Source organism: Otolemur garnettii, unplaced genomic scaffold (assembly GCF_000181295.1).
Source record: "Otolemur garnettii isolate 467f Iridium unplaced genomic scaffold, OtoGar3 scaffold00016, whole genome shotgun sequence".
Classification (NCBI taxonomy): Eukaryota; Metazoa; Chordata; class Mammalia; order Primates; family Galagidae; genus Otolemur; species Otolemur garnettii.
The window spans coordinates 22700411-22728057 of record NW_003852411.1 but is presented as its reverse complement, the minus strand read 5'-3'; the positions used below and the strand labels follow the sequence as shown (position 1 = coordinate 22728057).

The 27647-nt window shown below is 40.6% G+C and overlaps 3 protein-coding genes across 3 annotated transcripts in view; 1 reads left to right on the top strand and 2 right to left on the bottom strand.

Annotated features, from left to right (window-relative positions):
* The window catches only part of SELL (selectin L), a 21434-nt gene extending 6539 nt beyond the window's left edge, over window positions 1–14895 (bottom strand). The window contains exons 1-7 of the mRNA XM_012802729.2: window positions 14771–14895; window positions 13863–13944; window positions 11326–11712; window positions 9974–10081; window positions 6943–7128; window positions 5590–5775; window positions 3964–4092 (exon numbers count right to left, since the gene is read on the bottom strand). Coding sequence (XP_012658183.1) covers window positions 3964–4092; window positions 5590–5775; window positions 6943–7128; window positions 9974–10081; window positions 11326–11712; window positions 13863–13944; window positions 14771–14773 — 1081 coding nt within the window. The 5' untranslated portion in view covers window positions 14774–14895. The remainder of the gene's footprint in view (window positions 1–3963; window positions 4093–5589; window positions 5776–6942; window positions 7129–9973; window positions 10082–11325; window positions 11713–13862; window positions 13945–14770) is intronic.
* Window positions 1–27647, top strand: part of CUNH1orf112 (chromosome unknown C1orf112 homolog) — a 128005-nt gene that overhangs the window by 3974 nt on the left and 96384 nt on the right. The window contains exon 2 of the mRNA XM_023510724.1: window positions 2613–2695. Coding sequence (XP_023366492.1) covers window positions 2613–2695 — 83 coding nt within the window. The remainder of the gene's footprint in view (window positions 1–2612; window positions 2696–27647) is intronic.
* SELE (selectin E) overlaps window positions 21107–27647 on the bottom strand; it is an 8226-nt gene continuing 1685 nt past the window's right edge. Inside the window, exons 3-13 of the mRNA XM_003785716.3 lie at window positions 27084–27191; window positions 26511–26696; window positions 25646–25831; window positions 25352–25540; window positions 24255–24443; window positions 23933–24121; window positions 23547–23723; window positions 22887–22997; window positions 22108–22129; window positions 21931–22003; window positions 21107–21126 (exon numbers count right to left, since the gene is read on the bottom strand). Of these exons, the coding sequence (XP_003785764.1) occupies window positions 21946–22003; window positions 22108–22129; window positions 22887–22997; window positions 23547–23723; window positions 23933–24121; window positions 24255–24443; window positions 25352–25540; window positions 25646–25831; window positions 26511–26696; window positions 27084–27191 (1415 nt within the window). The 3' untranslated portion in view covers window positions 21107–21126; window positions 21931–21945. The remainder of the gene's footprint in view (window positions 21127–21930; window positions 22004–22107; window positions 22130–22886; window positions 22998–23546; window positions 23724–23932; window positions 24122–24254; window positions 24444–25351; window positions 25541–25645; window positions 25832–26510; window positions 26697–27083; window positions 27192–27647) is intronic.

Below are 27647 nucleotides of genomic sequence, written 5' to 3'. Positions count from 1 at the left end.
ACAGAACATATGCGTCGATGCAGACGCCTCTTGGGGCTCCATTCCATTCCCTATGCTGCTCATAAAGACAGAAGTCTGGGCTGAACAGCCTGCTGCTCGGACCCAACATGCCCCAGCACGTGCTTACTCCTCCCCAATTTGCTGGGCCATCTTACCAGTCGATTCCTCCTTTAAAGGACTGAAGCTGCTGACACTGTGAAACTACCTTGTATCTCACAGTGGCTTCTCCATGAGAATTCATGAGAATTTCACTCTGGTCTCATGGGTAGGAATTGCACAGTCTGGTCTAAGTAACGAATTTGTTTTTAATCTCACCATACAGGTAAATATCACAACTGGTTATACTTTCTTCTTTGACTAGCTGCAAAGAAACTCAAAGCCAGATCTGAGACACTCTCCTCTCCCTTGTATAAGACCTTGCAGCACTCATTTTTGTACCCTAACTTCAACTTGGATACTTATTTTTGGACCCTAAATTTGAATTTGGCTGTTTTTTTTTTTAACATCATCACTCATTTTAATTGGATATACTGATTGCATTTTGTATTGTTTTACATTTTTTGAAAAAAAAAAGCAGAATATAAATAAATAATTTTATTTAGAAAAAGCTCTTTGAAAAGAAATAATCATTTAGGAAGCGATATATTTCACTGGCTGTCAGCTGGAGCTCTAGAATTACCTCACCCAAGTACAAGGCCTGTTTTGCCACCTGTCATGTGGTGTGCCTTTGAACAGCTACTTATGTTCTCTCAGCCACAATTTCTTCATCTGCAAAAAAGGCACAGTAATTGTATTTTCCCCATTGGGTTGACAAAATAAAATGTATTCAAAGCATTTAGGCCAGGGCCTCACCCTTAAAGACAGTGTCCACTTACTGTTTTCATTTGTTTAAAGTGTTAGAAATCACTATTTTATTAATTTATTTTTTTAAGACAATGTTATACTCTTTCCTATTTCTAGAACACAAAAATCATAGTGCCTCACACCTCTCTACCTATTAAGCAGGATTCCGTTCCTACCTCCAAATAATTTCTTTTAATCAACCAGCCTCAATCCCAATGATTCCTCAAATATAATTATTCCTTATGGAAAACTGAATTATTTTCAAGAACTAACACACTTTTCTTCTTTTTTATGATTTTTTTTTCCACTGAGAAATCTTAGTCTTTTTTTCCCAAAATTCAGCCTGCTGATGACATGAGCCCAATGCACTTGAACAAGGACAACCAAGTCTGATTAATTTCAAGTTCCCTTTGGGTATCTTTCTGTAAGCATTTTTTTCTCTTTTAGGAACAATGAAACAAACAATAGATCAGCAAGAATCTGCTTCTACTGAGAGGGTTTCTTTTTGTAGAAAAGGGAAGTAAAGGGCACGTGCTCAGTTTCACACTCTGTTCTAACCCTGTGTGTTGGTTCAGGGGGAGAATGCTTCCAACCGGGGAAAAGAACAGAGTCTGATGAATCTGAATACCAGTGGTTTTAGGGCACATGGCTGGGTGGGAGTCTTATCTCTGACTCTGGCATCTGCTGATTTGGGATTTTAGGGAGTTGAACTAAAACACCATTGCCTATTTTTCCTTATTTACTAAACAGTTGGTCAGTTTGCCTCATTTACCAATGGTAGTGAGTGATCAGAGCGCAACAAGGCTAGGAACACAAAGCATTTTCAGAGGAACAATGCACAGGGGAACATGTTTCTGGAATCTTCCCGTATTTCTTTCCTAGAAAAAAGGAGCTAAAGTTTAGATACAAGACACCTGGGCAAGAGCCAAAGGGTCAGGTTCAGAAGATTCATCTGAAGACAGAACAGGACTCAGGATTCTGGTCACTTCATTGGCCACCAGGCTCTTATATTTACCCATCCACTTTTTCTAGCTTTTGGAACCCAAATAACCCAATAAAGCTTATAAAAATCTCATACTAGATGAATAATGCATATATTCAGATTTATTATTTTTGTACTTTTTAAAATACATGAGCTATACCATGTTTTCCAAAAGCTCTTAGGTTTAGTTTGAGACCCTGGCTACCATTTCTATCATTATCATCATGGAGGAGGGGGGAATTCTTCATGTTTTCAAAAAAACAACTTTTAACTAAGATTTTTAGAATATAAAATCATCTGTCAGTCGGAGATATTAGAAGCTGTTTCATAAGTGAAGACTATTAAATGTTGTGTTACCAAGTCCCTGACTCTCCTACACAGCAAGTGATCATTCTGGGGCTTCTGGTCTTGTTGTTGGCATAACTGTAACTAGCCTAACTGCCCGTTATCTGTTTCCTGTTTGCCCCACACTGATTCCCACAGCAGGAGCATGCAATTTTCAAGTTATCAGTTTAAGATCTTGTACAGAAATGACACAGAGATAAAAAAAAAAAATTTAAAAACAACCCTACTGCTTTTCTCACCCCTGATTCTAAAACAACTGTGTCCACACTAAATAAAGTGACTTTGATCCTATAAACATTTATTAAAGGATTTGGGAATTTGGGAATAAATGTCATCCTCATTAAGGTGACTTACAGCTCCAAGGTCCTTAAATGTATTTGGATAGTAGCTACCTTATCCCAATGGCAGTGTGCAATTACCCACTCTGTTCTCTACTCCTCAGTTCTGCCATCATCACCCAAAGGAGGAAGAAAGGAAGGACTGTTGGAATGAGGTTTGGAGTCTCAACGGAAAGGATAAGCAATGGTAGGAGAAAAATGTCATTCTTCCTTTGCCTTAATGCAGTACATAAGGACTCAGAACTGTATAGTACTATAGGATGGTGAGATCCAATTCCCACACAACCCCTAAGAGCAGGAGCAGAGACATGTTCACTGTTCAGTGATCTCAGGTTGTAGTTAATGATGTTCTTGCACATCAGCAATGCCACCCTCCACTGTCTTTCTGGGTTGGTTGGAAAACTAGTCTAGCACCCTAAATTCTGACATTTGGATGAAACATCAGATGGAGTGGAAGATCGTTAAGGACTGATAGCTAATATTTGTGTAACTGGATGGGGGCATGCTTTTCGTAGTGTATTCATTGAACAGAAGATATACTAACTAATTTGAAGGAAGTGAAATAAAATGGCAATCAATTGACCCCACGGGAAGGCAGCACGGTGGTTGAGCAGTTATTCTGAGGTCATTCAAAAGCTGCCCAATGTCCAATGTCCAGTCTTGAGTGGTTCTGCCAAGGGAGTTTGGCAGAATGTGGCAGTGCACCCAGGGCTGGCTGCAAACTGCAGGGCTGTAACCAGCAGGCTGGTCCCACTTTAAGACCTGGGCACACTCAAGAGGAGATAAAGGGAGTGATGCTGGTGTTCTTCTCTGGTAGAATTCTACCCAGTATTCCAGGCAACAGATAGTTACTTCTCAAGGAAGTCTTCCTCCTTCCCTTTTCTTCTCCAGTTGGGGTGTAAGGAAAGCATGAATGGTGCATATAAGCTGTGACCTTGGTGAGTAGACACTGGGGAGAACACCTGGGGGTTTCTCCCAGGATTTGGCAACTCTCATGTCTCTGGAGCCTGCCATGTCTGTAACTCAGGTTTTTGTAAACAGTGCCTTGAAAATCTTGGTGAGCATGAGATTCATATCTTGGTGGAATTGTAGCACTAAAATCCAAGGTATGGAGCTTCTTAAAGCACAGAGAGTATATATATTTTTTTCAGAATTAAATAAGAGCAAACCACCATAAGTATACTTCACTTACTATTACCCCTCGCAAGAAGTCTTCAAAACAATGAGCATTTTTTTAGGGTTTGTCAAATAAAAAGCAAAAATCAGCCAGCTTGTTTTAACAAAGGTGTGTACTAGGCTGATTTTCATGCCTCCAGGGACCCATGTCTATAGAACAGAAAGCTTGGCATCCTGCTTCAGTTGAATCTGTCATACTTAATTTCCTGTGGGTTTCTTTTTTTTTTTCTTTTTCACTTTACAGTCACATCATTTTCATATGAAGTTAAACTCACATACCTTTTTTTAATCGCCTTGCCAGCCAAATGATAAACGCCAACCCAGAGAATGCAGTAACCATCACTGCCACTGGAATGAAGAGGGGGTTGTAGTCACCCTCCTTGATCATTGAGAAACTTCTATCCAGTTCTAAAAGATAAACCAGGAAGGCACATAGCATGAGACCACAAGAATTACCTCTTTTGTCTATCTCAGGATATTTGACCTTTTCCCTCTTTACTTCTTGCAACAATAACCTATCTGGTGCCATTTGACAGATGAGGAAACTGATGTGGGAAGGCCTCTGATGAGTCTATAGCAGGGTAAAGACTGGACCAGCCTCTCTATCTCAATCCCCAGATTTGTGATTCATGGAATTCCTGGGAATGTATCTAAAAGTCTTGGCAAGATATGGTCATCACTATATTTAGCTCCATGGCTTTGTTCAATGGTTGGAACTCTGAAACACAGGGAGGAGCTAAAAAACCTAATACAACATCAGGAAAAATAAAATCCAGTGATCTGAACTGGATAGCATGTCAAAGGAAACTACTAACGCTGTTTCTTTAAATGCCAAGGACCTATGCTAATCTATTTTCAAATTATATAGTCCTACCACTTCCCTTTACTTCCTTCACAAATAAGTAAAAGAAATCTTTATACATCCTTTCATAAGTGTGAACTAAGTTCACTTGGGGGCCTTCGCTGAAAAATACACATATGAAAAGTATCCATCTTCTGACACAACCACTTGAAGGAACCTACTTTTAGATATTGGTATAGGGTCTAACTATATCCCTAATTCTTTCTGTTACTTTCATAAACATTTTCAAGGTATTTCCATCCCCATGCCCTCATATAATGGAGAGATGGGTCAAGTTCCCAAAGGCTTCAAGGAGAGGACATTTGTTGGCTCAAGGATGCTTTGAAAAGGAAGAAATGGCCACTGACTAGGCCTTCAAGGGAGATGTCCCGAAACAGCCTGAAATTCAGTCCTCTGCTACAGGCCTCCCTGCCATCTTTACTCTTCTACTCTACTCTCTGGCACTGGGCTCACAGAGACCAGCTTCCCTGATGTTTCTACAGAGCCTACTCTTTGTTATCCATGCAGATGATCTCATGGTTGGGCATAGGCAGCTATTCTTTCTCACGCTAATTTAACATGAATTTGTTTTAGCACCTCTTGCCAGGCACTGAGTCAGGTGGTGTGAGTCAGTGATGGAAATATGGTCCTTCTTATATATGGACAGATTAGGGTGGTATTAGCTTAGTGGCAATTGCGAAGTATACAGTATCTGAGTAACTAAGGTGACCACTGGAAATCTTGATAGAGAATTCCAATGAACTGACAGAGAAGCCAGATGGCAATGAGTAGAAGAACGGGTAAGAAATAAATCAATGGAGACAGTTTAGACTTTAAGAGTTACGATGAGAAGATCTAAGAATGAAAAAAAGAAATGGCTGTCATTGAAGGAGGATGAAAGAATAGCAAAGATTTTATAGTATGTTAATGTTTATAAATTTATTTTTAGCCCACATACATTTAGCAAAACAGAATTTTAAAGTTTAGTGTGTCTGTTCCCACCATCTGCGCATCTATCAGCTTCATCTATAAATCTTTGGAATATCAGGACAAATTTGACTTACTTTGACATATTGGACTAGGGCTTGACCAGGCTCCAGATGATTCACAAAGAGTTTTCTTCTCCCCAATCAACTCAGTTCCTTCTGAGCAGCTGAAGGTGCATGCAGAGGAAAGGCTGAAGTGGGCCAGGGGGTGGCTACAGTTGATGGTCCCCAGATCTGGTGCTGATAGAGGCTCACACCCAATCACTTCCATAAAAAAGACGGGGGAAAAAGAGAAATATTTCTGAGTAAAGACCCTCCCTTGACCAAAAATTTTTTAGCCAAAGCTATCTGACTCAACTGTGGAACTACCCATATGAATCTAGAAATCCCTAATTTCTAGAAATTTCTTCTCATTATGCTTCCAGACTTTATTTTCTTGAAAATAATGGTGGATCATGAGTCAGGGATGAAGCCAAGGGAACACAGAAAACCACTGTGGGGAAGGATGGCTGCTCCAGGCTGCTGTCCCAGCCATGGTAACCTTTCCACTCTGCTGGGAGTGCCAGGCCACATACCTCTGTCTCCAGGTCCCTTTGGAATACTCCCAGTGAAGGTGGAGAATTCCCACCTTTTCACCTGTCCTAAAGTCTACCCAAGTATCTTAGGAAAACATCCCAATTCTCTGAAGCAAGTCCAACTTCTACAAAATTTAGTAGGCAGGATGACTTAACTCTATGGCTCCAATAAAGGCTTTTGATAATTCTTTTGAAAATTAAACTACTTAAATTGGTGAGTCAGGAGCCCAAATGCAGAAAATGTAACCAAAACTTCACAAATTCAGGTGTCACCAGTTTTCTCCTATCTGAGGATAGCCTTGACAGTTAAAAAAAAAAAAAAAAAAAAAAAAACTCTACCATATTCCAAGTTTCAAAAGTTCAAAAAATTGTGTTTTTGTTTTTCACAGCAATTGTTACTCTTCCGAGAATTCATGGAGGAGGAAAAGTAAAAGATGACTTTAAGAATAAACAAAATAAAACAATCAAGAAACACTTCTACTCCCCTGAGAAGGAAATTGGTGTTAAGTAGGACACCACATAAAATAGGTGTTATTGAAAGGAGAAGAACCAGAGTGGGTTCAGCAAGACTGATTATACCACAGCAGTGAGAAACATTAAAAAATACACCATCACCAGGCTGTTTGGCTGTTAATTATGAGACACACTGTGAAATGGCTTCAGAAGCATTTGGCTTTTATCTTTTATTTGAGAGTTTTTCTTTATAATTTTAAAAAAGAATTACCCTTTTGAAAAGTATCACAGTATAATCTAAGTTAGGATAAATTATTCTCCACAAGAGAATATAGACTTCTGAGCACAACTCTATTGAATTTTCTCAGATTATAAACAAAGCCTGTAATCTACAGTTACTCACTTTGACAGGTTGGTTCTAGAGATGACCAGTTTCCGAATAGTCCACAAGTGGTTTCTTCAATCCCAGTTAATTTTGTTCCCTCAGAGCAGTCGAAGGTACACTGTGAGCTGAAGCTGAAGTTTGCCAAAGGGTGAGTACAGGCCATGGTACCCAGCTCTGGGGCCTTCAAAGGCTCACACTGAACCACTTTAAAAAGGAGAGAAATAATATTGGGATTTGTAAAGATGGCCTGATGCCTGAATGTAAATCCTAAGTGCCTTTAAGCCTGGCTGCTTAAACACTCCAGTTTCTTCATCTAGAGAAGAGGAATAATGATAACTGTATTAACTTCGTAGAGCTGGTGTGGGACAAAAGTGCAAGTCAGGGCAGTGCCTATGGCTCCAAGGAGTAGGGCACTGGAAATGGTGGGTTCAAACCCAGCCTGGCAAAAAAAAATGCAATTCAATCAATGTAAGTCAAAATCTTAGAGCCTGGTTCATAAGAAGTCCTAATTAGTCATTAGCTAGTCTTTGTAATATCTTTGACATTACTGGGGGAGAGAATTTTTTTTTTTTAGAGACAGAGTCTCATTTTGTCACCCTTGGTGGAGTGCTGTGGCGGCACAGCTCACAGCAACCTCCAGCTCTTGGGCTTAGGTGATTCTCTGGCCTCAGCCTCCCTACTAGCTGGGACTACAGGTGCCCATCACAACACCTGGTTATTTTTTTGATGCAGTTTGACCAGGGCCAGGTTCAAACCCACCACCTCGGTATATGGGGCCAGTGCCCTACTTGCTGAGCCACAGGCGCTGCCCAGGGGAGAGAATTTTTAAATCCAGATGAGTCTAAGTGGGAATAACCAGCTTAACTGGAAAATAACTTTTACATTAGAGGCCCATAATATATTAGAATATCAGAAGGAGGAGGTTCAGAGAAAGAGTGGGTCTCCAAAATCAGTCTTCTTTACCAGGGGAGAGATAAAAGTTTAGGAAGTCTCTTGCCTTCAATTCTATCTTCATCCTCTCCAGCTCAGTTCTACAACTTTAGCTTGTCTAATTGTGACACCCTCTCCAGAAACTGTATCTACTTCCCTTCTCTGCTATAAAATTAAGAGTTGAAATCAAAATCTTCACATTTCAGACCCTGCCATTTCATTTGGGCAAATATCACAACTCTTGTGTCTTACTCCTTCTCTGTCAAATTTGAGCCACTATTGTGACATAGTGCTGAGATTTCAATGAAGAAGAGACTCAAGGAATTAGAAGAATTCTTTTATTTTCCACACACAATATAAGTCCAAATTAAAGTTGGGGATGATATGAGATTACAGAGAAAGATAGGAGCTAAAACAAAATGTTATCTTTTGCATTGAGATAATGAGTGTCTATTGTACATCAAGCATTATTCTAGGCCTGGAGAAGATTTTATCTTATCGGACTAAAGATAGGTTAAAATTAAAGGGTGGGTGATCACATATGTGTGATGTTTTGATTGTTTTTAATTGATCAGCCTGCCTATGGTATGAATAATATATTTGATAGGAGACACAAATTTAAAGTTGGGGAACTCATCTAGGAGACTACTGCAATAATCTAGGCAGAAGATAATAAAGGCAATGGTGTTAGATTTGACATGTAGGAGACACATTAGAAAAATAATAAGTCATAAAAATTATGCAACCTTGAATACATGTTAGGAGTAGTAAGAGAGTCTCATCCCAGTACTCCCCTGTAAAAGGTGGCTCCACACACTGAGAAAGTGAATACATGAGGGAAAGCTGTCTGGGGATGATGGCCGTGTGAAAATTTCAAAGGCTATCCTTAGCATATTTGAAGTTCAGAGCTGGAGAAAGATGTGTCAGACTAAAGATCACATTGATTTGTGAGTCCATAAAAGTCAGTAAATTTGACCAGGGAGACACATAGAGTTAGAAGAGCAAGAGATAAGCTACAAAGGCTGAGAATGATAGTTTATGGGGTTAGATAAATGCCTACAAAAGATCCCAGGAGAAATGATCACAGGTTGGAAAAGAAGCAGAAAAGAGTAAAATGTTCAGAAAGTCATGAGAAGGGCATATCAATGATAAAAGGATTAAAAAATAAGAGTTCAGGAATATGGTAAGGGTAAAATATTGGGAAAGATTTATGGCTCAGGGATTGAGTGAAATGAGTTAGATCTATTCCAGTTGATTAATATCTAAATTTAATTTGGATTTAATTCTCCATTCTTTATGAATATCATTCTTAAAAAATTAAATGATCCGATCAATCCAGGCTCACACGCAAGAGCTTGGTGTATTCCAAGCATAGTCTGAATCCCACAGATGTAATGATAAATAGGACACTTGCTGATTTCAAGATGCTTTCAGTATCAGGATAGATGAATAAGTCAACAAGTGACTTCAAGAAATGCAAGGTGAAGCAGAAAGAAATATATGGACCTAGCAGAACACAGAGTTGGGATACTTCACCCGTCTTGGGGTCCAAAGGAAGCTTCCTGGAAGAAATGGAACCTGAAATATGTCTTAAAGATGGAAAGATGTGTTATCCACGTGCAAAATGAGAGGGAAGGCCATGAGCAGAGTCAGTGTGACACAAAGCACAAAGGCAAGTGTGAAGAACTATGAGTATTTTGACGCTACTAGAAAGACAAGCAAAATTGCCTCTGGGTAAGTCACCTTCCTAATGATAAGTGGTATCAATTCTTTCAGACTTCAGAATTCTAATTAATCTAATAAGCTTATTAGAGTGGAGCTTCTTGAGAGGAGGACTCTACCATGCCTAATTCCATTTATTGTAACCCTTATAGCTTCTATCCCAATGCCATGTGTCTTTGGGTACTCAAAAAGACTTGTTCAGAAGTGAGTTGAAAGTTCATGCTGACTTATGAAATCTTTACAAAATCTTTCAACATTGTGAAAACAGAACTTTCTGATCGAAACTTCCCATTTCTCAGAAAGACTGGTAGCATTTTGCTCCAATCAACTTCCATCATAAGCTACAATGATTCCTGTGTCTTTACCCAGGAAGAAACAAAGAAAGGAAGAGACTTACCAAACTGACACTGGGGCCCATGGTACCCCAGGTCACAGCTGCAGGTGTAATTATTGATGATTTCCACACATTCTCCATGGCCACTGCACGACTGAGGCTGGCAAGAAGCTTTAAGGACATCAGAAAAAATATATATATATTTAATGAGACAATATTGTAGTATTCACAGTCATTTCTGTAGACATAGACAGTGTTTTTGTCTGACACTATTTTTAACAAACAGGATTTCTTCGTATATTCCTGGCACCTCTGCATAAAAATGATATGCTAAAATTTGTATTTATGAAATATACTGGTCATATAGCCATAGACATTTATTTGCTTTTTAAATGAAATTACTAGTATTCTGTCACATTTACATGAAATACAGTGGCATACATTGAAACTTTTTAAAATTTTTCTATTAATATGAGGGCACTTACGATTAGGTTATGTTATTTGCATTTGTAAGGTCAAGTTTAAGTTGTAGTTGTGTCCTTCACACAGGAAGTATGCCATGCACCCGTGAATTGTTGCCACTGGGTAAGAGCTCCCTATCCCCATCTTCCCCCTTCTTGGATTTAATTGAATTTTTCCCTCCTGTGAGCATGATGTTGTTAATCTAGAAGTTTCAAATTAGTACTGAGTACATGTGATGCTTGTCTTCCTGTTCTTGTGATACTTAGGAAAAGAGCTGCTGTGAAACTCTTGGAATTACTTATTTTTCATGTAATAAGCAGTTAAATGATGACCTAGCTGACCTGAATCCTTCCTGCAGGTGATCATTGCTTGGCAATCCCTTTCTTTATAGAAAGCATTAAGATTGAAAAGTCCAAACTTGCTAAAATAGAAGAGTCTAATTCATAAGAGGCCAAGTTAAAATAGGACTTGGAAAAATTCTATTTTAGAATTGTTATAAGAGATTTTATACCAAAGAGAGTGCAATGTTTCATATAGAATTCTGTAAGATTAGGCCAGGATGGAGCCACGCAGCACCCAGCACCCTACTCTACCATGAGGAAACTGAGGTGACGTGAGCATGTGCCCCCAACTGGCTCAGTTCTCCTTCCACTCCCCAGCCCTGGCAGGGGCCCTGACTGTCCAGTTCTCCCTCCTTTCTTCCCATACACACTTCTTACCCTGATGCAACTGGGATTAATTTAGGGTTCTAGTTTTGGGGTAGGGATTTGCCTTAGATACCAAAATTGCTCAGAAGTGACATGATTCAAGCTTCCATAAAGGACTGGAAATATTTTAGAATGAACTAGCAACTGTTCTCATGCCCCAGACTTTCCGTGGGGTTACTCTGGCTATTCTCTTAATTCCAGCCCTTCCTGAGTCTAAGGCAGCACCACCATGCCATCACTCCCTACCTGTGTAACAGAGGGCTGTCTTCTGTTTGTGGCAGGCATCGTCATTCCATTTTCCCGTGTCTTTGGACCGTTTGATGTACATCTCCACACAGTCCTCCTTGCTCTTCTTGTTGTTGGGCTCTCCATCACCCCAGTTCTCCGCTTCCTTGGTGAGAGACTTGTTGGTTCCCACCCATGTCCATACCCCTTTCTCCTTCCGGATCCCTATCCAGTAGTAGGAACGGCTGAAAGGCAACGTCTGCTCCAGGTACTCAATCTCCCCCTTGTTCTGTATGGCAACTAAATCTGTGTAGTTTGTCTGGCAAAACTTTCTAGCCCTGGCCCAGCTCATGGGTCTTTCGGAATAATGGTAAGTCCAGCAGTCAGTTCTGTGATACGCCAGGAAATCTGAAAGACATCAGTGTGAACCATGTAGACATGCATGATACTATAGCCACAAAGAACCAGCAAGCCCTAATCCAGGCTCAGCCCACGGCTAACAGAAGGAAACAGAACCTGAGAGCGTGAGTAATCATCTCAAGCTCATACAGTTTGTTGTTTGCAGATTTGAAATAGAATCTAGACCTTCTAGCCTGAAGACACAATGCCTTTTACCTAGAGTTCTATTTTAGACAAATTTAGTGGCTTTCTAGATTTATTTTCATAATATTTTTTTCCCAACATTCTTTCAATTGCTGTTTAACCAATATATTTTAGAAATTTATATTTCATTTTCTTAGGGGCTATCAGTCATTTAAAGCATAATATCAAATACATCTAAAATTTGCAGTCTAGTTTTTTATCCTGGAATAATTGCCTAAAGGCCAACACATATATACCCAAGGAAGAAGCAAAATAAAGACAGAAAGAGCAATGACATACTTTCAAGTAATCTTTTTCATATAAAAAAGGTAATATTTTATCACAGGAAGAACAGCTTCTAAGAAAACCTCGTGTACAGCCCAACCCTTTTTTTTTTCTTGAGACAGAGTTTCACTATGTCACCCTCAGCAGAGTGCCATGGCGTCACAACTCATAGCAACCTCAAATTCTTGGGCTTAAGCAATTCTCTTGCCTCAGCCTCCAAAGTAGCTGGGATTACAGGTGCCCACCACAATGCTTGGCTATATTTTTGTTGTTATTGTAGTCATCATTGTTGTTTTTAGCAGGCCCAGGCCAGGTTCAAACCCACCAGCCCCGGTGTATGTGGCCAGCACCTTAACCACTGAGCTACGGGCACCAAGCCCAGCCCAATTCTTATACAGGGTGGTCATAAAAGTTCATTTGAGAACTTTTTAAAGTTCTGTGAATTTTAAATTGCACATGAACTTTATGGCCACCCTGTATATCTAACTGCATAATTTAAAAAAGCAATTTACAAAGCCAAGTGATACAGGATTATACCACTGATTAGATCATGTTCTATACACAAAATATTGACTATCTTTGGTTGTTAAATGCCATGAACATCCTTAGTATTTAGTAAACATTTGGTGCTCCGAATGCGAGAGCTTTGAACAAATCTAACTAAATACATAATTACATAATGACTCCAAAATGATGCATAACATTCTAGAATGATCTATGTGAACCACTGTTATACAGTAAGGCAAGAGTTTTCATAGCCGTCAACATTGAGTTTTTACTGTGTAGGGCAAATACGTTGGAGAAAGACCAAATAAAATACAGATCCACTTCTTACAGTTTCATAAGGATTTAAACAAGGAATATAACACATGTAAAATATATATATTATAATTTATCTTAATCAAATCAAATATATCAGAAATGAACCGAAAACTTAGGAACAGATATGACTGGGGGTAAATAACATCATAAAATAAATATTTTGAACAGAGTTTTGAAAGAACATTCCCCTAAAAAGTAAGTCTAAGGGGAAGAAACTATTGTGTCCACCGCTACATCCTCAGTGCCTGGGATAGGGTTTACCTATTGCAGAGACTAAGAAAATATTTGTTGAGTGAAAATAACACTAGATTCCAATATGATGCAAGGCAGACATCATGTAAGGAATGTGTGAAGGGCAGAGTGAGCATGTTCGTTTGGCTAGAGCTGAAAATCCTAACTAGGGAACAAGAAGAAGAATCTAAGGATATAGGTAAGAAAGTTCAAAGCGATTAGTGAACAGTCTTCAAGATTCAGACATAAAACTTGTCACATCGATGGAAAAAGGACCAAAAAACTATCAGTCCCAGCCCTTAAGGATGTCACACTATAATTGTAGAAATGACATTGATGTACATTGAACTATTAATAGAAAACAGGGTGCTAAATATTGGGTACAGATTGTAAGTGCCTTAGGAGAGATTTCTTAATTCAGGCATTTGTGGGATAGTCAGCAAGGAATATGGCAGGTGAAAACAGGGTTAGGAAGTTTCTGGAGAAGAACCAAAGGTAAGGGGAAGAAAAGAGATGCTGGATAGAATTAAAAGCTGTCTGCCGATTAATGTCCCCTGGCACTATGGACACCCGTTAGATGTTTAGGAAAAGTAAACATAAGTAAAAAGGCTTAGCAATATATAAATATCATAACATACCACAACAGAGCATAGTCCAGACCCACAACTTGAAGAAATTCCATGAGTGCCTTGGAGGGCTCTGACATTTCCGCAGAAGTATCTGCAAATAAAATACAAAATTCTATTTAGATTTATACTCTTAACCACAAATCTGTAGCACCTTGAGGTGATACTGTGATTTCTCTAATGTTCAAAATAAAACACACATGTCCCCTGAGTATTTCTCAGGCATGGAGGAAAGAATAATTTCAAATTCACATCGAAATCGATGCAGAGTTTTGTTTTATGTTATTTTTCATGATTTCATCTGAAGTTGCTATTCATTATTGCTCTGATTGTTTTCTACATTTCAGTAATTTTTGTATCTGCTTTTTTCCTGAACTATTGGGTCAAACTATTTAACAATTAATATGTATATGTTTTAAAGTATTCATGGTACTTAATGAATTATTAATAATTATTCATTGTTATAACCCCACACTAGATCATAATGGGTCAATGCTTTAAATACCTAAAAAAAATTAGTCAAACAGACACCAGGAAAGAAACAGTTCATTTCATTTTTTCTACAAATAAAAAGAAATAACATTTTGAGCAGCTAACATGACAAAATCCCAGCTCTTCTACACACTTAAAACCTTATTTTCTGAAGGGTATCACTTCTCAGGTAAACACAATGTTTATTTGCAAAAGTGCTGATTTCAATCTCCCTCTTCTAAAATCTCACCAGGGACAAAGTCAAGGAGAGGAACTCAGCACCTCTGAGAGGAACGATTCTAGAATCACAGTTTTGAGATGCTGAGAGCATTTTTAGTTTCTATCGTTCTAAAACCAAACATAGAGTGGATTACTCCTTGCCACCTGCATCTGCCACCCCAAGCGTTTCTGTCCACACATCTGGAAACCGTTCCGGCTGAAAGGCTCACCATGGTTTGGCTCGTCCTTCCCTGGTTCCTCTGCAGCCTTCCAGCCTGTGGACCAGGGGTCTCTGGGCCCTTGCAGAGAGATCACACTGGGTGTCAGGAGAGAGGCTGGCTGACTATCATCTCTCTAACTCGGTCTCACACCCTCCCGCTCCGGGCACCTTCCCCTTCCTCCTCCTCCTCTCTCTCTTCTGACCCCACCCCCTTCCCAGAGTGGCCTCCATCACCTCCCCCTGAGCAAACCAGAGCTGCTGGCCTAGAAGAGGTCACACCTGGCTTCTCTCTTTCTTCCCTCCTCTCCCTTTGTCTTTCTGTCCTTCCTCCTCCTCGTCCTCTCTTCCTCCTCCCCTTGCCATTCTTTCTCTAACTATTCTTTTTCCTCCTCCACCTCTTCATCCTCCTCCTCCTCCTCTTCTCCGCCTTCTTGTTCTTTCTGTTCTGTTCTGGTGTTCCCTTTTCTTTCCCCTCCTTCTTTTCCACCCCCACTCCTCTACATTTTCATGAACACTCAGCTCATTCTTGGTTACTAATGGTAGATGACTCCTCGAAATTGCAAACAACTCAAGTCAAACATGTATTTTTGGACAAATTTATGACATCTGCCAAATGTCCATAGAGCAAACTAACAGGTGTACATAGTCCCCGGGGACATTAATCGGTAGATAGCTTTTAATTCTATCTAGCATCTCTTTTCTTCCTCTTACCTTTGGCTCTTCCCCAGAGACCTACTATGTCCCCTGTCATATTTCTTGCTTGCCATCCCACAGAAGCCTCCAGTATGAATGAATAAAGTTAATTAAGAAATCTCTCAGAAGGCATTAATACCCTGTACCAATTTCAGTTCCTTCTCATCTCTCTTTCCTTGCTCGCCACCTAGTGGAGATACTTATTAGTGGCGCTTTCTAAAGCCGAAGCAGATGTGACTGCATAGGTGTGTAGGACGTGTATGATGAAGGACAGTCACCAACATCATCAAATTTGCATTTTTAGAATGATAATAATAATAGCAACCGTAATAGCCACAGAGTTCAGATCCCATAGTTATCACTTCATTTAGTCTTTGTAATAGCACTCTGCTGTAGGTACTATTATTATCTCCATTTTAAAGTCTCAAAGAGGTTTCAAAAAGTTGCCTTAGCCACATAGCTAGTGAGAGACACAGATGGGGTTCTGAACGTAGGCTGGTCAGTTCCAAAGCCTGCGCTCTTGATCATTAAGCTGAATTTCTGGCAAGAGCTTGAAGACATGGTAAAGTGTGGACAAAACTTTCATGGGTCTGAAAGTGCCAGTGCTCCTACTATACCCTGAAAGAAATGTCTGGACTTGTTTTCCTAAGTCCTTTTCTCGCATTGTCTCCTGAACCTTGTCCAATCAGCCTTTCCACCACACCAGCTCCCTGAGACGGCTCTCATCAAGGTCCTACACTTCGCTTACCCACCAAACCTGTTCTTTATCCTCATTTTATTTCACCAGCCAGCCCCTGGTTTTCCTCCTGCTTCACTGGCTATTCCTTCTCTGTTTCATGTGCTAAGTTTCTCTTATCTCCCCAACCTCCAAACCTTTGGAGTGCTCCAGGCATCACTGCTTTTCTGTTCTTTGTCTGCCCTCACTGACTTGGGGATCCAGTCTACTCTCGTAACTTTGCCCATCTAAAGGCCAATGATGTGCAAATCTATATTTATAGCCAGCACCATTCTCCTGCAGCCAAATGCCTACTTTTTATCTCTAGTTAGTTGTTTAATAAGCCTCTTACATTTTGCATATCCCACACTGAACTTCTGAATCTCTCCTCCAATCCTGGAGGGCTCTTTCCATATCCCTTCCCATCTCAGTAAATTATAACTCCATCCTTCCAGTTACTTACCAAAACATTTGGAGTTATCTGAGACTTCTCTCTTTTTCTCACAATTCGTGCCTAATATTTTAGGAAAGTTTTTTGGCTTTACTTTAAAAATTTTTAGCATTCAGTCATTTCTACTTTACTAACTGTCCAAACCACCATCATCTCTCATCTGTATTATTACAAAACCCTCCTATCTGGACTTCAGGCTTCTATACTTTTCTTCAACTTAAGGAAGATTCCATTAAACTGTATTTCATTCAGAGGCTCAGCCAGAGACAGAATTCATCCTAGATGGGTAAATTCTTCACCGACTGAAGAGCCTTAAATGGAGGGACCACTTGCTGGGCAAGGGTAGGAGAACAACCAAGAAGAAAGTGAGGCATCCAGAGACCAGCGGCTAGACGCTATTGCTATCCCTGGAGCTAAAGAGTCAAGGGGAGGAAATTGTGTTATTGAAACTTGGTGAGACCTGTTTCCCTTAATGAAAAGCAGGAAGTGTACAGCTCCTTCCAGACGCAGAGCACTGAAGCAAGCGGAGAGTGAATAAAAAAATATCCTGCCCTCTCTCTCCCCTCACTGTCTGTTTCCTTCATGTGCCTCTTAGTCAAAACAACTGGAGGCCAGCCCACCCATCACTGGACAATCAGTCCACAGGAGTCAGCCTCCTGGGACACAGAGCAGAGAAGGCTAAGGACAAGCGGTGGGTGAGGCAGGCCCTGGAGGGAGAGGGGGAGAAGACAACAAGCTCAAAAGCACACAGCCAGATCATGTCACTCTTCTGCTCAAAAGCCTCCAGTGGTTTCTGTCTCACTCAGAGTAAAATCTAAAGTCCTTACGAAGTCTTCCATGGCCTGGGTCTCTGGGCCCTAAGCAATTCTTTGTATGAGACTTTCTTTCTTTTTCTTAAGTTCAGCTCTTTACTTAAAGCAAGCAATTTTAAATATTATAGTTGTAGGGTTTTTCACACCACACATCCGGAAACATAACATCTAGCACTCAATAAATGTCAGCCAAACAAACGGTAGATGAATAAACAAATTCCTTTTTGGCCATAAACTATAGGTGAGTGTTCTTTTTTTTCCCCTGCTCCTCCTTTTTCTTTCTTTGTTGATTCTCTAATAGCAATGAGATTCATCAGTTGGTTTTTGGCCTGGTACATAGCAAGCCTATGGATTAACACTACTCCAGAAGACAGAAGGCACATATTTGGGGTAGGGAAAAAAAAGAAAAGAACTCTGTCTCAAATCTTGTTGAATAACTGAGTCTGGAATGTTAATGAAGGTCTATCAGTTAATCTGAGCAACTTGGAATTGAAAACAATTTCTTTTATATTTTAGTATTTTCTTTAAATCTTTACAGTATGAGTGTAAGAGCCCTTATGAATGTCTACCACTTCAGAGGCATTAGGATGACAATAATAAAAAAAAGACAGACTATAACAAATATTGGCCAGGATGTGGAGAAATTAGAACCCTTGTGCACTGCTGATGGGATTGTGAAATGGTACCACCTCTTTGGAAAATATTTTGGTGGTTCTTCAAAAATAAACATAAAGTTATCACACGACCCAACAATTCTCTTGCTAGGTATGGAAGAGAATTGAAAGCATGAATTGAACTTGAACATGAATATTCATAACAATATTATTGACCATAGCCAATAAGCAGAAACAACCCCAAGTCCATCAATTGAGGAATGGGCAAGCAAAATGTAGCCCATCTATACAATAGAATATTACTCAGCCATAAAAAGGAGTGAAACACTTATACAAGATACAATATGGGTGGACCCTAAGAACTTGGCAAGTGAGGCCAGGCGCAGGGACTCATGCCTGTAATCCTAGCCTTCTGGGAGGCCACGGCAGGCAGGTGGATTGCTTGAGCTCCAGAGTTTGAGAACAGCCTCAGCAAGAGACCCCTGTCTCTTAAAAAAAAAAAAAAAAGTCAGGCATTATGGCAAACACCTATAGTCCTAGGTACTTGGGAGGCTAAAGCAAGAAGATTGCTTGTGCCTAAGACTTTGAGCTATGATGCCATAGCACTCTACAGAGGGCCACAAAGTGAGATTATGTCTCAAAAAAAAAAAAAAAGAAAGAAAACATGGCAAGTGAAAGAAGCACATTCTGTATGATTTTGTTGATACAAAATTTCCAGACTAGGCAAATCCATAGAGAAAGAAAGTAAATTAGTGGCTTCCAGGGGATATGGGGGAGGAAAACCGGGGAATAAGTGCTAATTGCACAGGGTTTCTTTGGGGGGTGATGGAGATTTTTTGGACCTAGACATTGGCAATAGGTGTAAAGTCTTGTATATGTTAAAAGGGTGAATTTTGGCCAGGAACAGTGGCTCACGTCTATAATCCTAGCATTCTGGGAAGCTGAGGCATGTGATCACTTGAGCTTAGATGTTCAAGACCAGCCTGAGCAAGAGTGAGACCCCATCTCTATTAAAAATAGAAAAACTAGCTGGGCGTGGTGGTGGGCACCTGTAGTCCCAGCTACCCAGGAGGCTGAGGCAAGAGGACGGCTTGATTGAGGTTGCTGTGAGCAACAATGACACCACAGCACTCTATCCAGGGGGATAGAATGAGACTCTGTCTCAAATTTAATTAATTAATTAAAAAATAAAAGGGTGACTTTTATGATATGTGAGTTTCAGCTAAATTAATTTTTTAAGAACGACTCTATACAAAGAGATAAATATAAACATGTTTATTGTCCAGCTTCATGGTGTGGTATCAAATACAATAGATTTGAGATAAGCTTAAATAAATACATAGTTTAAAAAAACTGTAAAATATTTTAAATCACAATTTAAAACACCTTATAAAACTCAAACACAGATCACATTTATATTTCACACAGCTATTTCTAATGCAGTATATATATTTATATTCAGATAATCTCAAAGAAAATAATAGTTCGTTTCCTACGTAGCCTGATCACAACAGTTGTTCTTGCTTTCTCTCTGTCTCTTTTTTTCCCAAAGGTCTTTCCGTCCCACAAAAACCCCCACCCTGTTCTGATCCTTGTCACAGCCCACATGGACTGTAGGCCACGCTCACTGTGCAGCCCTTCTCTGAAACTCCTCTTTCAATACATACTGAGATGAGGGAGGTGTGGGAGAATTTCGATTCTCACACTCTGAGGCCGGCGCATCTTTGGCAAGGACTGACCAAGAATTTCTCGCTGCCAGTGATCAAATGCTAGCTGAAGATTCCTTAGGAATTTTAAAATCTGCTTATAAATAAACATAAATACCTGCTCACACAGACGTTCCTCTCTTTCAGAACACACCAACACACAGAATAAAACACACAGAGAATAATGATCTGACGTGTTTGCTTTTTAAAAATCTACTAGATGGATCTCTCACGTGGTGAGTTCCTGTTACGGGTTTAAAACTGCACATACTATACAAAAGTTTACACACCACTTCTGACAGCCATCTGAGTAGCAAAGCACAGCCCGGCCACATTTCCACATTTTTTGTTCCTCAACAAAGACATTCATTAAAATTGTACCTTTGTTTGTTTGTATTTGGAGCTTCTATCACATCAGAAAATTTGGTCTCCTGAAAGTTTTTCATCACGGAAACCTCACATTTCTGAAAAAATACCTGACAATATACAAATCTTCCACTCAGAGTTTACTGTCCTGATACCACGCTTTTAGAACAACTATAGTAAAACACTCATAACTTTATATTAGTTAACATTATGCTGGGGGACTACAGGTGCCCTTTTTGCAGTAAATTTACTACAGATGTAACAATTCGTTAAGAAACAATCACGTGGTAATCAAGGATATGTAACTTCTATCATAGTTCACAATATTTACACATTCTCTAAGTCTCTACTACGCGGTACTGGATTAAGAATTGTAGAAGATTACACTTCATTTGTTTCAAATAAGGCCACCGTCTTCAAGAAACCTTGAAAAAAACACTGAATCCCATAGGGACAAAAGGGATTAAAACTGTGTTTAGCAATCCTCACACAGAGCATTCAGTAGGATTTGCACCATTCACAACCATATGCCTCCAAGCCATCACCAGTGGGCATTAAAAATCTGTCATTTTTTCAAGTTAGAATAATTTTGGCCCATTTGTTCCTTCTCTTGATACTTATGGTTCATCCCCATGACAGCATTTGAAACACTCTCAGGGCAAAAGAAAGCCAGAAAATATTGTTTCTCCACTGAGATCCCACAGTGAGCAAGGGAGATCAAGGAAAGGAAATCTGAGATTCCATAGTCTTGGTCTCTTCCTCTTGTTTGGAACAAAACGAGCCTTCCCTTCAGTAGCCAGCACTTTCTTGATACTGAAATTCAGAAAGAGAAAATCGAGTCTTCTTGGTGGAAGGCTGGCCTTGCCCAACGGATCCTTGATGGTGGGTGCCTTGATCCCAGCTGTCAAGGCAGTAGGTAGTGTAGGCGAGAAGGGCCGGAGACCCAGGGAGAGCCCTCTGCCTCTGCTGTCTTCAGAGTATGACCCTAGGTCTGGATGCACTTGTGTTCCTGCAAATATAAGCATGCGTGTCATCAGAATACTTAGTATTCTGTGTAGTGATAATGACTACAAAATGCACATTCTAGTACAGACCACTGCGCACACACTGGCTGCACAGAGGGATTCCTCTGTAACCTGTGGAGATCATGTGGACATTAATTGATAATAATGTATCAATAATGTTACTCCCATAAGGTGTAACACTAAGGTAAGATTTAACAACAGGGGTAACTGGAAGGAGTGGTTCAGGGAATATGTTAGAACTCTTGGTACTTTCTGCTCAGTTTTTCTGTAAACCTAAAACTGAACCCCAAAAAATGTTATCCAAAAAAAAATTATTCAGAGGCACTTGGTGGCCCGTTCTAATTCTCACAAAGAAGAGTAGAATGGTTAAGAATACACATTCTAGAGCCAGGCTATCTGGGTTTGAACCCTGGTTCAACCACTTACTAGCTGTGAGATTTCAGACAGGTTACCTCTCTGTGCCTCATTTTCTCCATCTGTGATGAGGGATATAATAACAGCCCCATCTCATGCAGTTCCTAGCTTGCAACAGCTCCTGGGATATAGTGCTATATAAGAAGTAGCTATCGTCATCATTATCATTATGCTTTCATAAATAAAATAACTCAGGAAAGCCAGATCTTTTATTCTTCTCCTTCTATAAGACATGAAGTGAGTTTCTGTAAAATACTACGAAGGTGATGATTGCCCTTCTTTCCCCTCACTGGCAGGTTTGGAGGGTTCAAGGAGAAATAGAACATGTAGAGAGGACACCTCTCGTATAACCCTATGTGACTTTCAAGTCTTACCTGATTCTCTTGAACTTAAATGAGGTCAGAAGGCGTCTGGTAGCTTCCATCTGATTCAAGACTTTGGCAGCTGCTGTGGAATACATGAGAACACTAAATAAAGCCCTGTTCTCCAGCATGAGAGAGAAAAATATGTAGACTGTTCAATGGCATGCTTTGCCCAAGAATGCAACTTACCTTGAAGGAACAAATTTCTTGACTGCAAGAGAAAAGAAAACCATGATTGTAGTAGACCAAATGACATTTAAGAACATATCAAATCCACATACAATATGACTTGATTCAGCAGGGGTTGCAAACACAAAGCCTCAAGGCCTCTGTAATGACCAGAACACAAGCACTGCTTGGTGGTACCAAGGCTAAAATGCCAAGTGTATATCCAAGTGTATATCCACCAGCTTCCTAATACCACCTAATAGTTATGGGGTCATCTTGCCAGATTCAGCTTTCAAGTTTTCATGAGAAATCTGGAATCTGAATTTTTCTGTAAAATTTCCTATTTTTTAAATGTCAGAACTTAGTTCAAAAATGTTTAAGTATTCCAGGAGTATGGCCGGATGGCCTTGCATATCCCTTATGAGATAGTCACAAATTTAAGACTGTATTCCAAATAAATCTCTTAAGGTAGCATTTTATTCATTTTCTCAAGAGCACTAATCATGGCAGTCTCATTGCACAACTTCCAGGGGACATCGTCAAATTTAATGTAAATAACACCCCCTGGAGTTGTTCAGGGTTAGCACAACTAACATTTATATTTCCCAAAACTCTTTCCATACTTAGCTGTCCTACAGACTCTTTTTCTAAGACTTCTGCTTAATTACACTGTGGTTTCTGACTGTTTAATAACTAGATTCTAGTTACCACTTAAATGTGCAAGAGAGAACAGGACTCATCAATGGGGAAAATATATATTTTTGAAAACCCTGGTGGAGTGCATTCTTAGACTCCCTCACCTTTCTTCCGCAAGTATTTCAGAAGCAAGAGGAGAAATGATGTCAGTGTCATGATGGATGCTCCAGTAACAGAAAGTCCAATTATCAAGGGATTGTTGGACTCAGGGGAAGCTAAGGAAACAAGAAGGAAATGACCGTCATGAGAGGGAATTGACTTAAAGTCTTTCTGTCCTGACTATTTGGCCTTTTCTCTGTACACTGACTACTGGGAGCACAAGAGCCACCAATTCAAAACATGGAGCAGAGATGTTGCTTTAAAGGTTTTTTAGTTTTGCCCAAAACCACCTCTGAGGCTCTCTCTCCTCCAGCTGCCAGGTTGAACTTTGATTTGCCAAGTTCTTTCACCATACCGCACATACTTTGGTTAATACTGCAATCAGTTGTGGTTGTGTGCTCTCTACCCACCCCCACCTTATTATTTTCTATTTCCCCCTCCTCCTTTCCTCCCTAGGTCTCCTTTTTCCAGCTGTCATATTTCTACCCATTCCACGGACATGCCACCTCTGGTCTCTCTCCATCCCCATATAATTCAATATTCATAACTTGTTACCCTGGGCCACCTTTCTGGTTTGAACTTGAGGAATAGATAATTGCTGTAATAAGATAGTTCTCCTTATTCTCTTTAGTGCCCCAGGCCACCTCCATCAATCAATGTATCACCTTCACAGGTAGGCAGCACCCCAGACCAGTGTCCTGTGGCGCCACACGTCAGAGCCGCAGAGCCGTTGAGGGTCCACCCTTCAGGACATGCAAATTTGCACACGGTGCCAAACACAGGCTCCCCACTGCAGCTCATATTGACCTTTCCAAGAACTGCCAGGCTTGAACATTGAACCACTAAAAATGATAGGCACATGGGCAAAGGTTAAGAAAAATCTACTGGGACACTTCTAAAACAGGCTTTAACAGTCCCCATACGTGTAAATTATAAATATTACTTCATTTTAACCATGTAAAAATTTAGGATCAAGCCCCTTGGAGCAATCTAGGTTCAGAAACTTGAGAAGTCTTTGCCCTGTTCCCTAAAAGTCTGAACTCAGTCCTACCTTGGCAGGAGGGGACCTCCTCTGTCCACTGTCCCTGAGAGGTGCATTCAAGTTGAGCTGATCCATGTAATTCAAAGCCTTCATCACAGCTGAAGGCACAGATGGACTTGTAGGTGAATTCACCAGTAGGGGAATGGGTATACCTCACCCGGCCCCGTGGGGGTGAGTGGACAGCCTCACATTTCACAGCTGGAAGACAGGAGAGGATACTTGAGAGGTTTGTTTGCACGAGGCAGAAGCAGGTTTCTCAAGGCAATCAAGCCTCTAAGATCCTCAATAGTTTTTACTTTAAAATAAATTGAAATAAAAACAAAGACTGTACCTTCGCAAGTGGGTTTCTCACTGTCCCACTCGCCTGTGGGGCCACACTGGAGCCTTTTGGATCCTTTCAACACAAATCCCTGCCCACAGGAAAACTCGCAGCTGGATCCGCTTTGGAAACTTCCAGAAGCACGGGGAAGACAATTCATGTAGCCTCTGTCTGGGCTAGACAAGGGTCTGCACTGGAGAGCTGAAATAACAGAATGAGGATCAGTGCAACGAGTGAGTACTGGGCATTTGACAATTCAGTCCATGTGGGACAAAGCAATACTTGGAGAGCTCAAGATTCTTCATTATTCCCTGAATAACTGGAAAGACGTCTAGGTTTTCCTGGATTCTAATCCCCTCATTGATAAGGGCACTAATTAAAGGGCAGCCTTTCCCAGGAACTTTGGTTCCTGAGCCCTGTTCTCTTAACATGCAAAAGAAACATTCTGCCAATCAGATGGCAACTGATGGATCCCAGATGCTCACAGATAGTGCCAGAAAAGAAAGGACAAGAAGAGGCCCCTGTGTAAAATTTGTCTGCTTTACAGTTTGGTTTGGTATGACAACTTTTGGCCATAGGAAATCATTCTGTGCTACCTTTGGCAGGGAGAATGCCAGTGCCTAATAGTAAAATCGACTTGTTTTCAACCTCCTTGCTCTGGATTGAAAGTGAATTAAATTTTAGTGCTTATGTCAAGACTATCTCTATAACCGACCCCACACTTGAAGCATTTTCATCACTGCTAGTTATGACCTTTGGGGGAAGAAAGGTATGATGAATGTTTTAGTTCCAAGCCATGTTCTTACTATTCTGCTTGTTAACATGGCTGAAATGGTTTACATTAGGAATTCTGCCTACTCCATGCCAGTGGCTATAAAGTTATATTAGCACAGTACAGTTAAGAAACCAGCAAAGCATTCACTCTTCTTCCAGTGCTTGCCCTGGTCAAGCACTGGTTCTTTTCAATGAATCTCAAAGACGGTCAGACAAGCGCTGCTCATGAAATCTGATTTCTATGCTTAAAGTGGGCATCTGGTTTCATCTGCACTGTGCCCGTTTGAAGATCACTGCTCTTTAAGAAAGTGCAAAGGAAGGGCTCGTGGGCGTACCTTCACAAACGGGGGCTTGCTGCGTCCAATGCCCTTGCGCTGTGCATTCAATCTGGGCCGGCCCCTGCAGCGTGAAGCCTTCGTCACAGGTAAAGTCGCAGGATGACTTGAAGGCAAACTTCCCTGCGCTGGAAGAGCTGCAGTTCACAGAGCCATTCTGAAGCTGGTGGAGGGCGCTGCACGTCACAGCTGTAACACATGGACCATTTACGTCAGCAGGGCTGGCTTGCCCATTGCTAGTATGAACTGAGAAAAGGAGAGTCCCCAGGGAGCCTTCGTGTGCAGATACGCTACCTTTACACGTGGGCCTCTCGTTGTCCCAGGTCCCAGATGAGGTACACTGAAGGCTCCGGGCGCCCATGAGTTCAAATCCTTCCTCACAGCCAAATGTACAGGTTGTGTTCCAAGGCAAGCTGTCCAGACCGGGCAAGCAGTCCATGACCCCACTGTCAGGCTTTGTCAAAGCATCACACTCGACCACTGAGGATTGGGAAGAGACCATGAATTTTACAGAATGATATATACTCTGTGTTGTTGATATTTCTGTCTTCCCTGATTAGTTTTTACTTTGACTAATGTAAAACTTACATGATGAGTGATCTCTGATCTATTTTATCATTTATGTTAAGGAAAAACTGAAGACAATAATAGATTCTAGTTCAGAATTTGTGACTAATTGTGATTAAAAACAATCCTGACATACATAAAACATTCATTTATTTTGGCCCAATAGGTTTGAAGGAGTGATTTTGTTCTCCCCTCTCTGGTCCAGAAAGATAAGATTGAGAGGGAAAAAAAAGAGCTATTAAGACTGCTTGACTATCATGATCTTAAGTTAGTCCCACTGCCTGGAAAAGTGAAACAGGTAAAGAAGCCGAGAAAGTCTCAAGATTTCCAGAGTTTCACTGCTGGTATGCTCTTCCTTACAAATCAGCAGAGCCTCAGCAACACTCATCTGAAACATAGAATAAAGGCCTTTCTCAACCCCAGCAGATACTATACTGGTCATGTCTATGTTGGCCGAGAGAACAAGTTTTATTAAAAACACCACCACCAAAGACCTTTCCCTGGAGCTTTGAAAATGTTATCAGTTGGATAAAAAATGGGGGCAATGAGAGATGAGCTAGAGAATGTCCTTTGCATCCTGGGAGAGACTTACCCCTGCAGACTGGGGGAGGATGAGTCCATTCCCCGGAGGACGTGCACTGCGTGGGCTCCGCGCTGCTCGGCAGGTAGCCCCTTTCACAGCTGACCCGGCAAGAAGAATTGTAGCTGAAGTTCCCAAATGGGTGGCTACAAACCAGGCGTCCGTGCTCAGGGTCTCTCTGAGCTTCACAAGTCACAACTGAAAAAGGAACCCCAGTCTGCTGGTGTCTCATCTCGCATGGGTGGGAAGAACCCTAGAAGCCACAACTACGCTTTATTGACTATTTCCTCTGTGTCAGGCACTATGGAACCTTAAGCCTGTGAACTTGGTACTATATTATCCTCATTTTACAATAAGAAAGCTGTGACCAAGAGCTTGAATAAGTTCTTGTCGAGGTGCTATGATGAATAACTGGTCAACCTAGGATTTGAACCCCAAAAGGTCTGACTCCATAGTCACTGCTCTTAACCACAACATTGTACCATAACAACAGGGTAGAGATGATGTATAGACCCAACCCCAAAGCCAGCTAAGACATGAGGTGGCGTTATCATCTTGAGTGCAAGAAAAGGTGACAAGACTTACCTTGCTCACACTTGAGTCCGCTGAAGCCGGGGTGGCATTTGCAGGTGTAGTTATTGATGGTCTCCATGCACTCACCATGGCCGCTGCAGGAGGTATCGGTGCAGGCAGCTGCGGAAAACACAAGGCACCAGGGTGAGGACTGTGATCGCACTTACAATGAGTTCCTTTGACTTCAGGATCAACAGTGTGCAACCCAGACATGACCAATGATACAGAATGCCAGAGATTCTAACTGAAGTTAAACTTATGAAATGTCAAACCTAGGCTTCAAGCCTACCTATTTGAAACCTTGATGTTAATGAACAGATAACAGAAGAACGACCTGTAGCTGGCACCAAGCATAGAAAATTCCTTTATCACACACTCTGAGGACAATATTCCTACCACAAATAAAAAAGTAACTAAAATATGTATGGGGTGTGTGTGTGTTATGTATTCTGTGAATACATAGTATAATACATATACATATATGCCAATATTATATGTATACATATAAGCATACATTCTTGCCTACATTCACACAAAGATACAAAGAGTTACTTTAGCAGTTAAAAAGTATGTCTT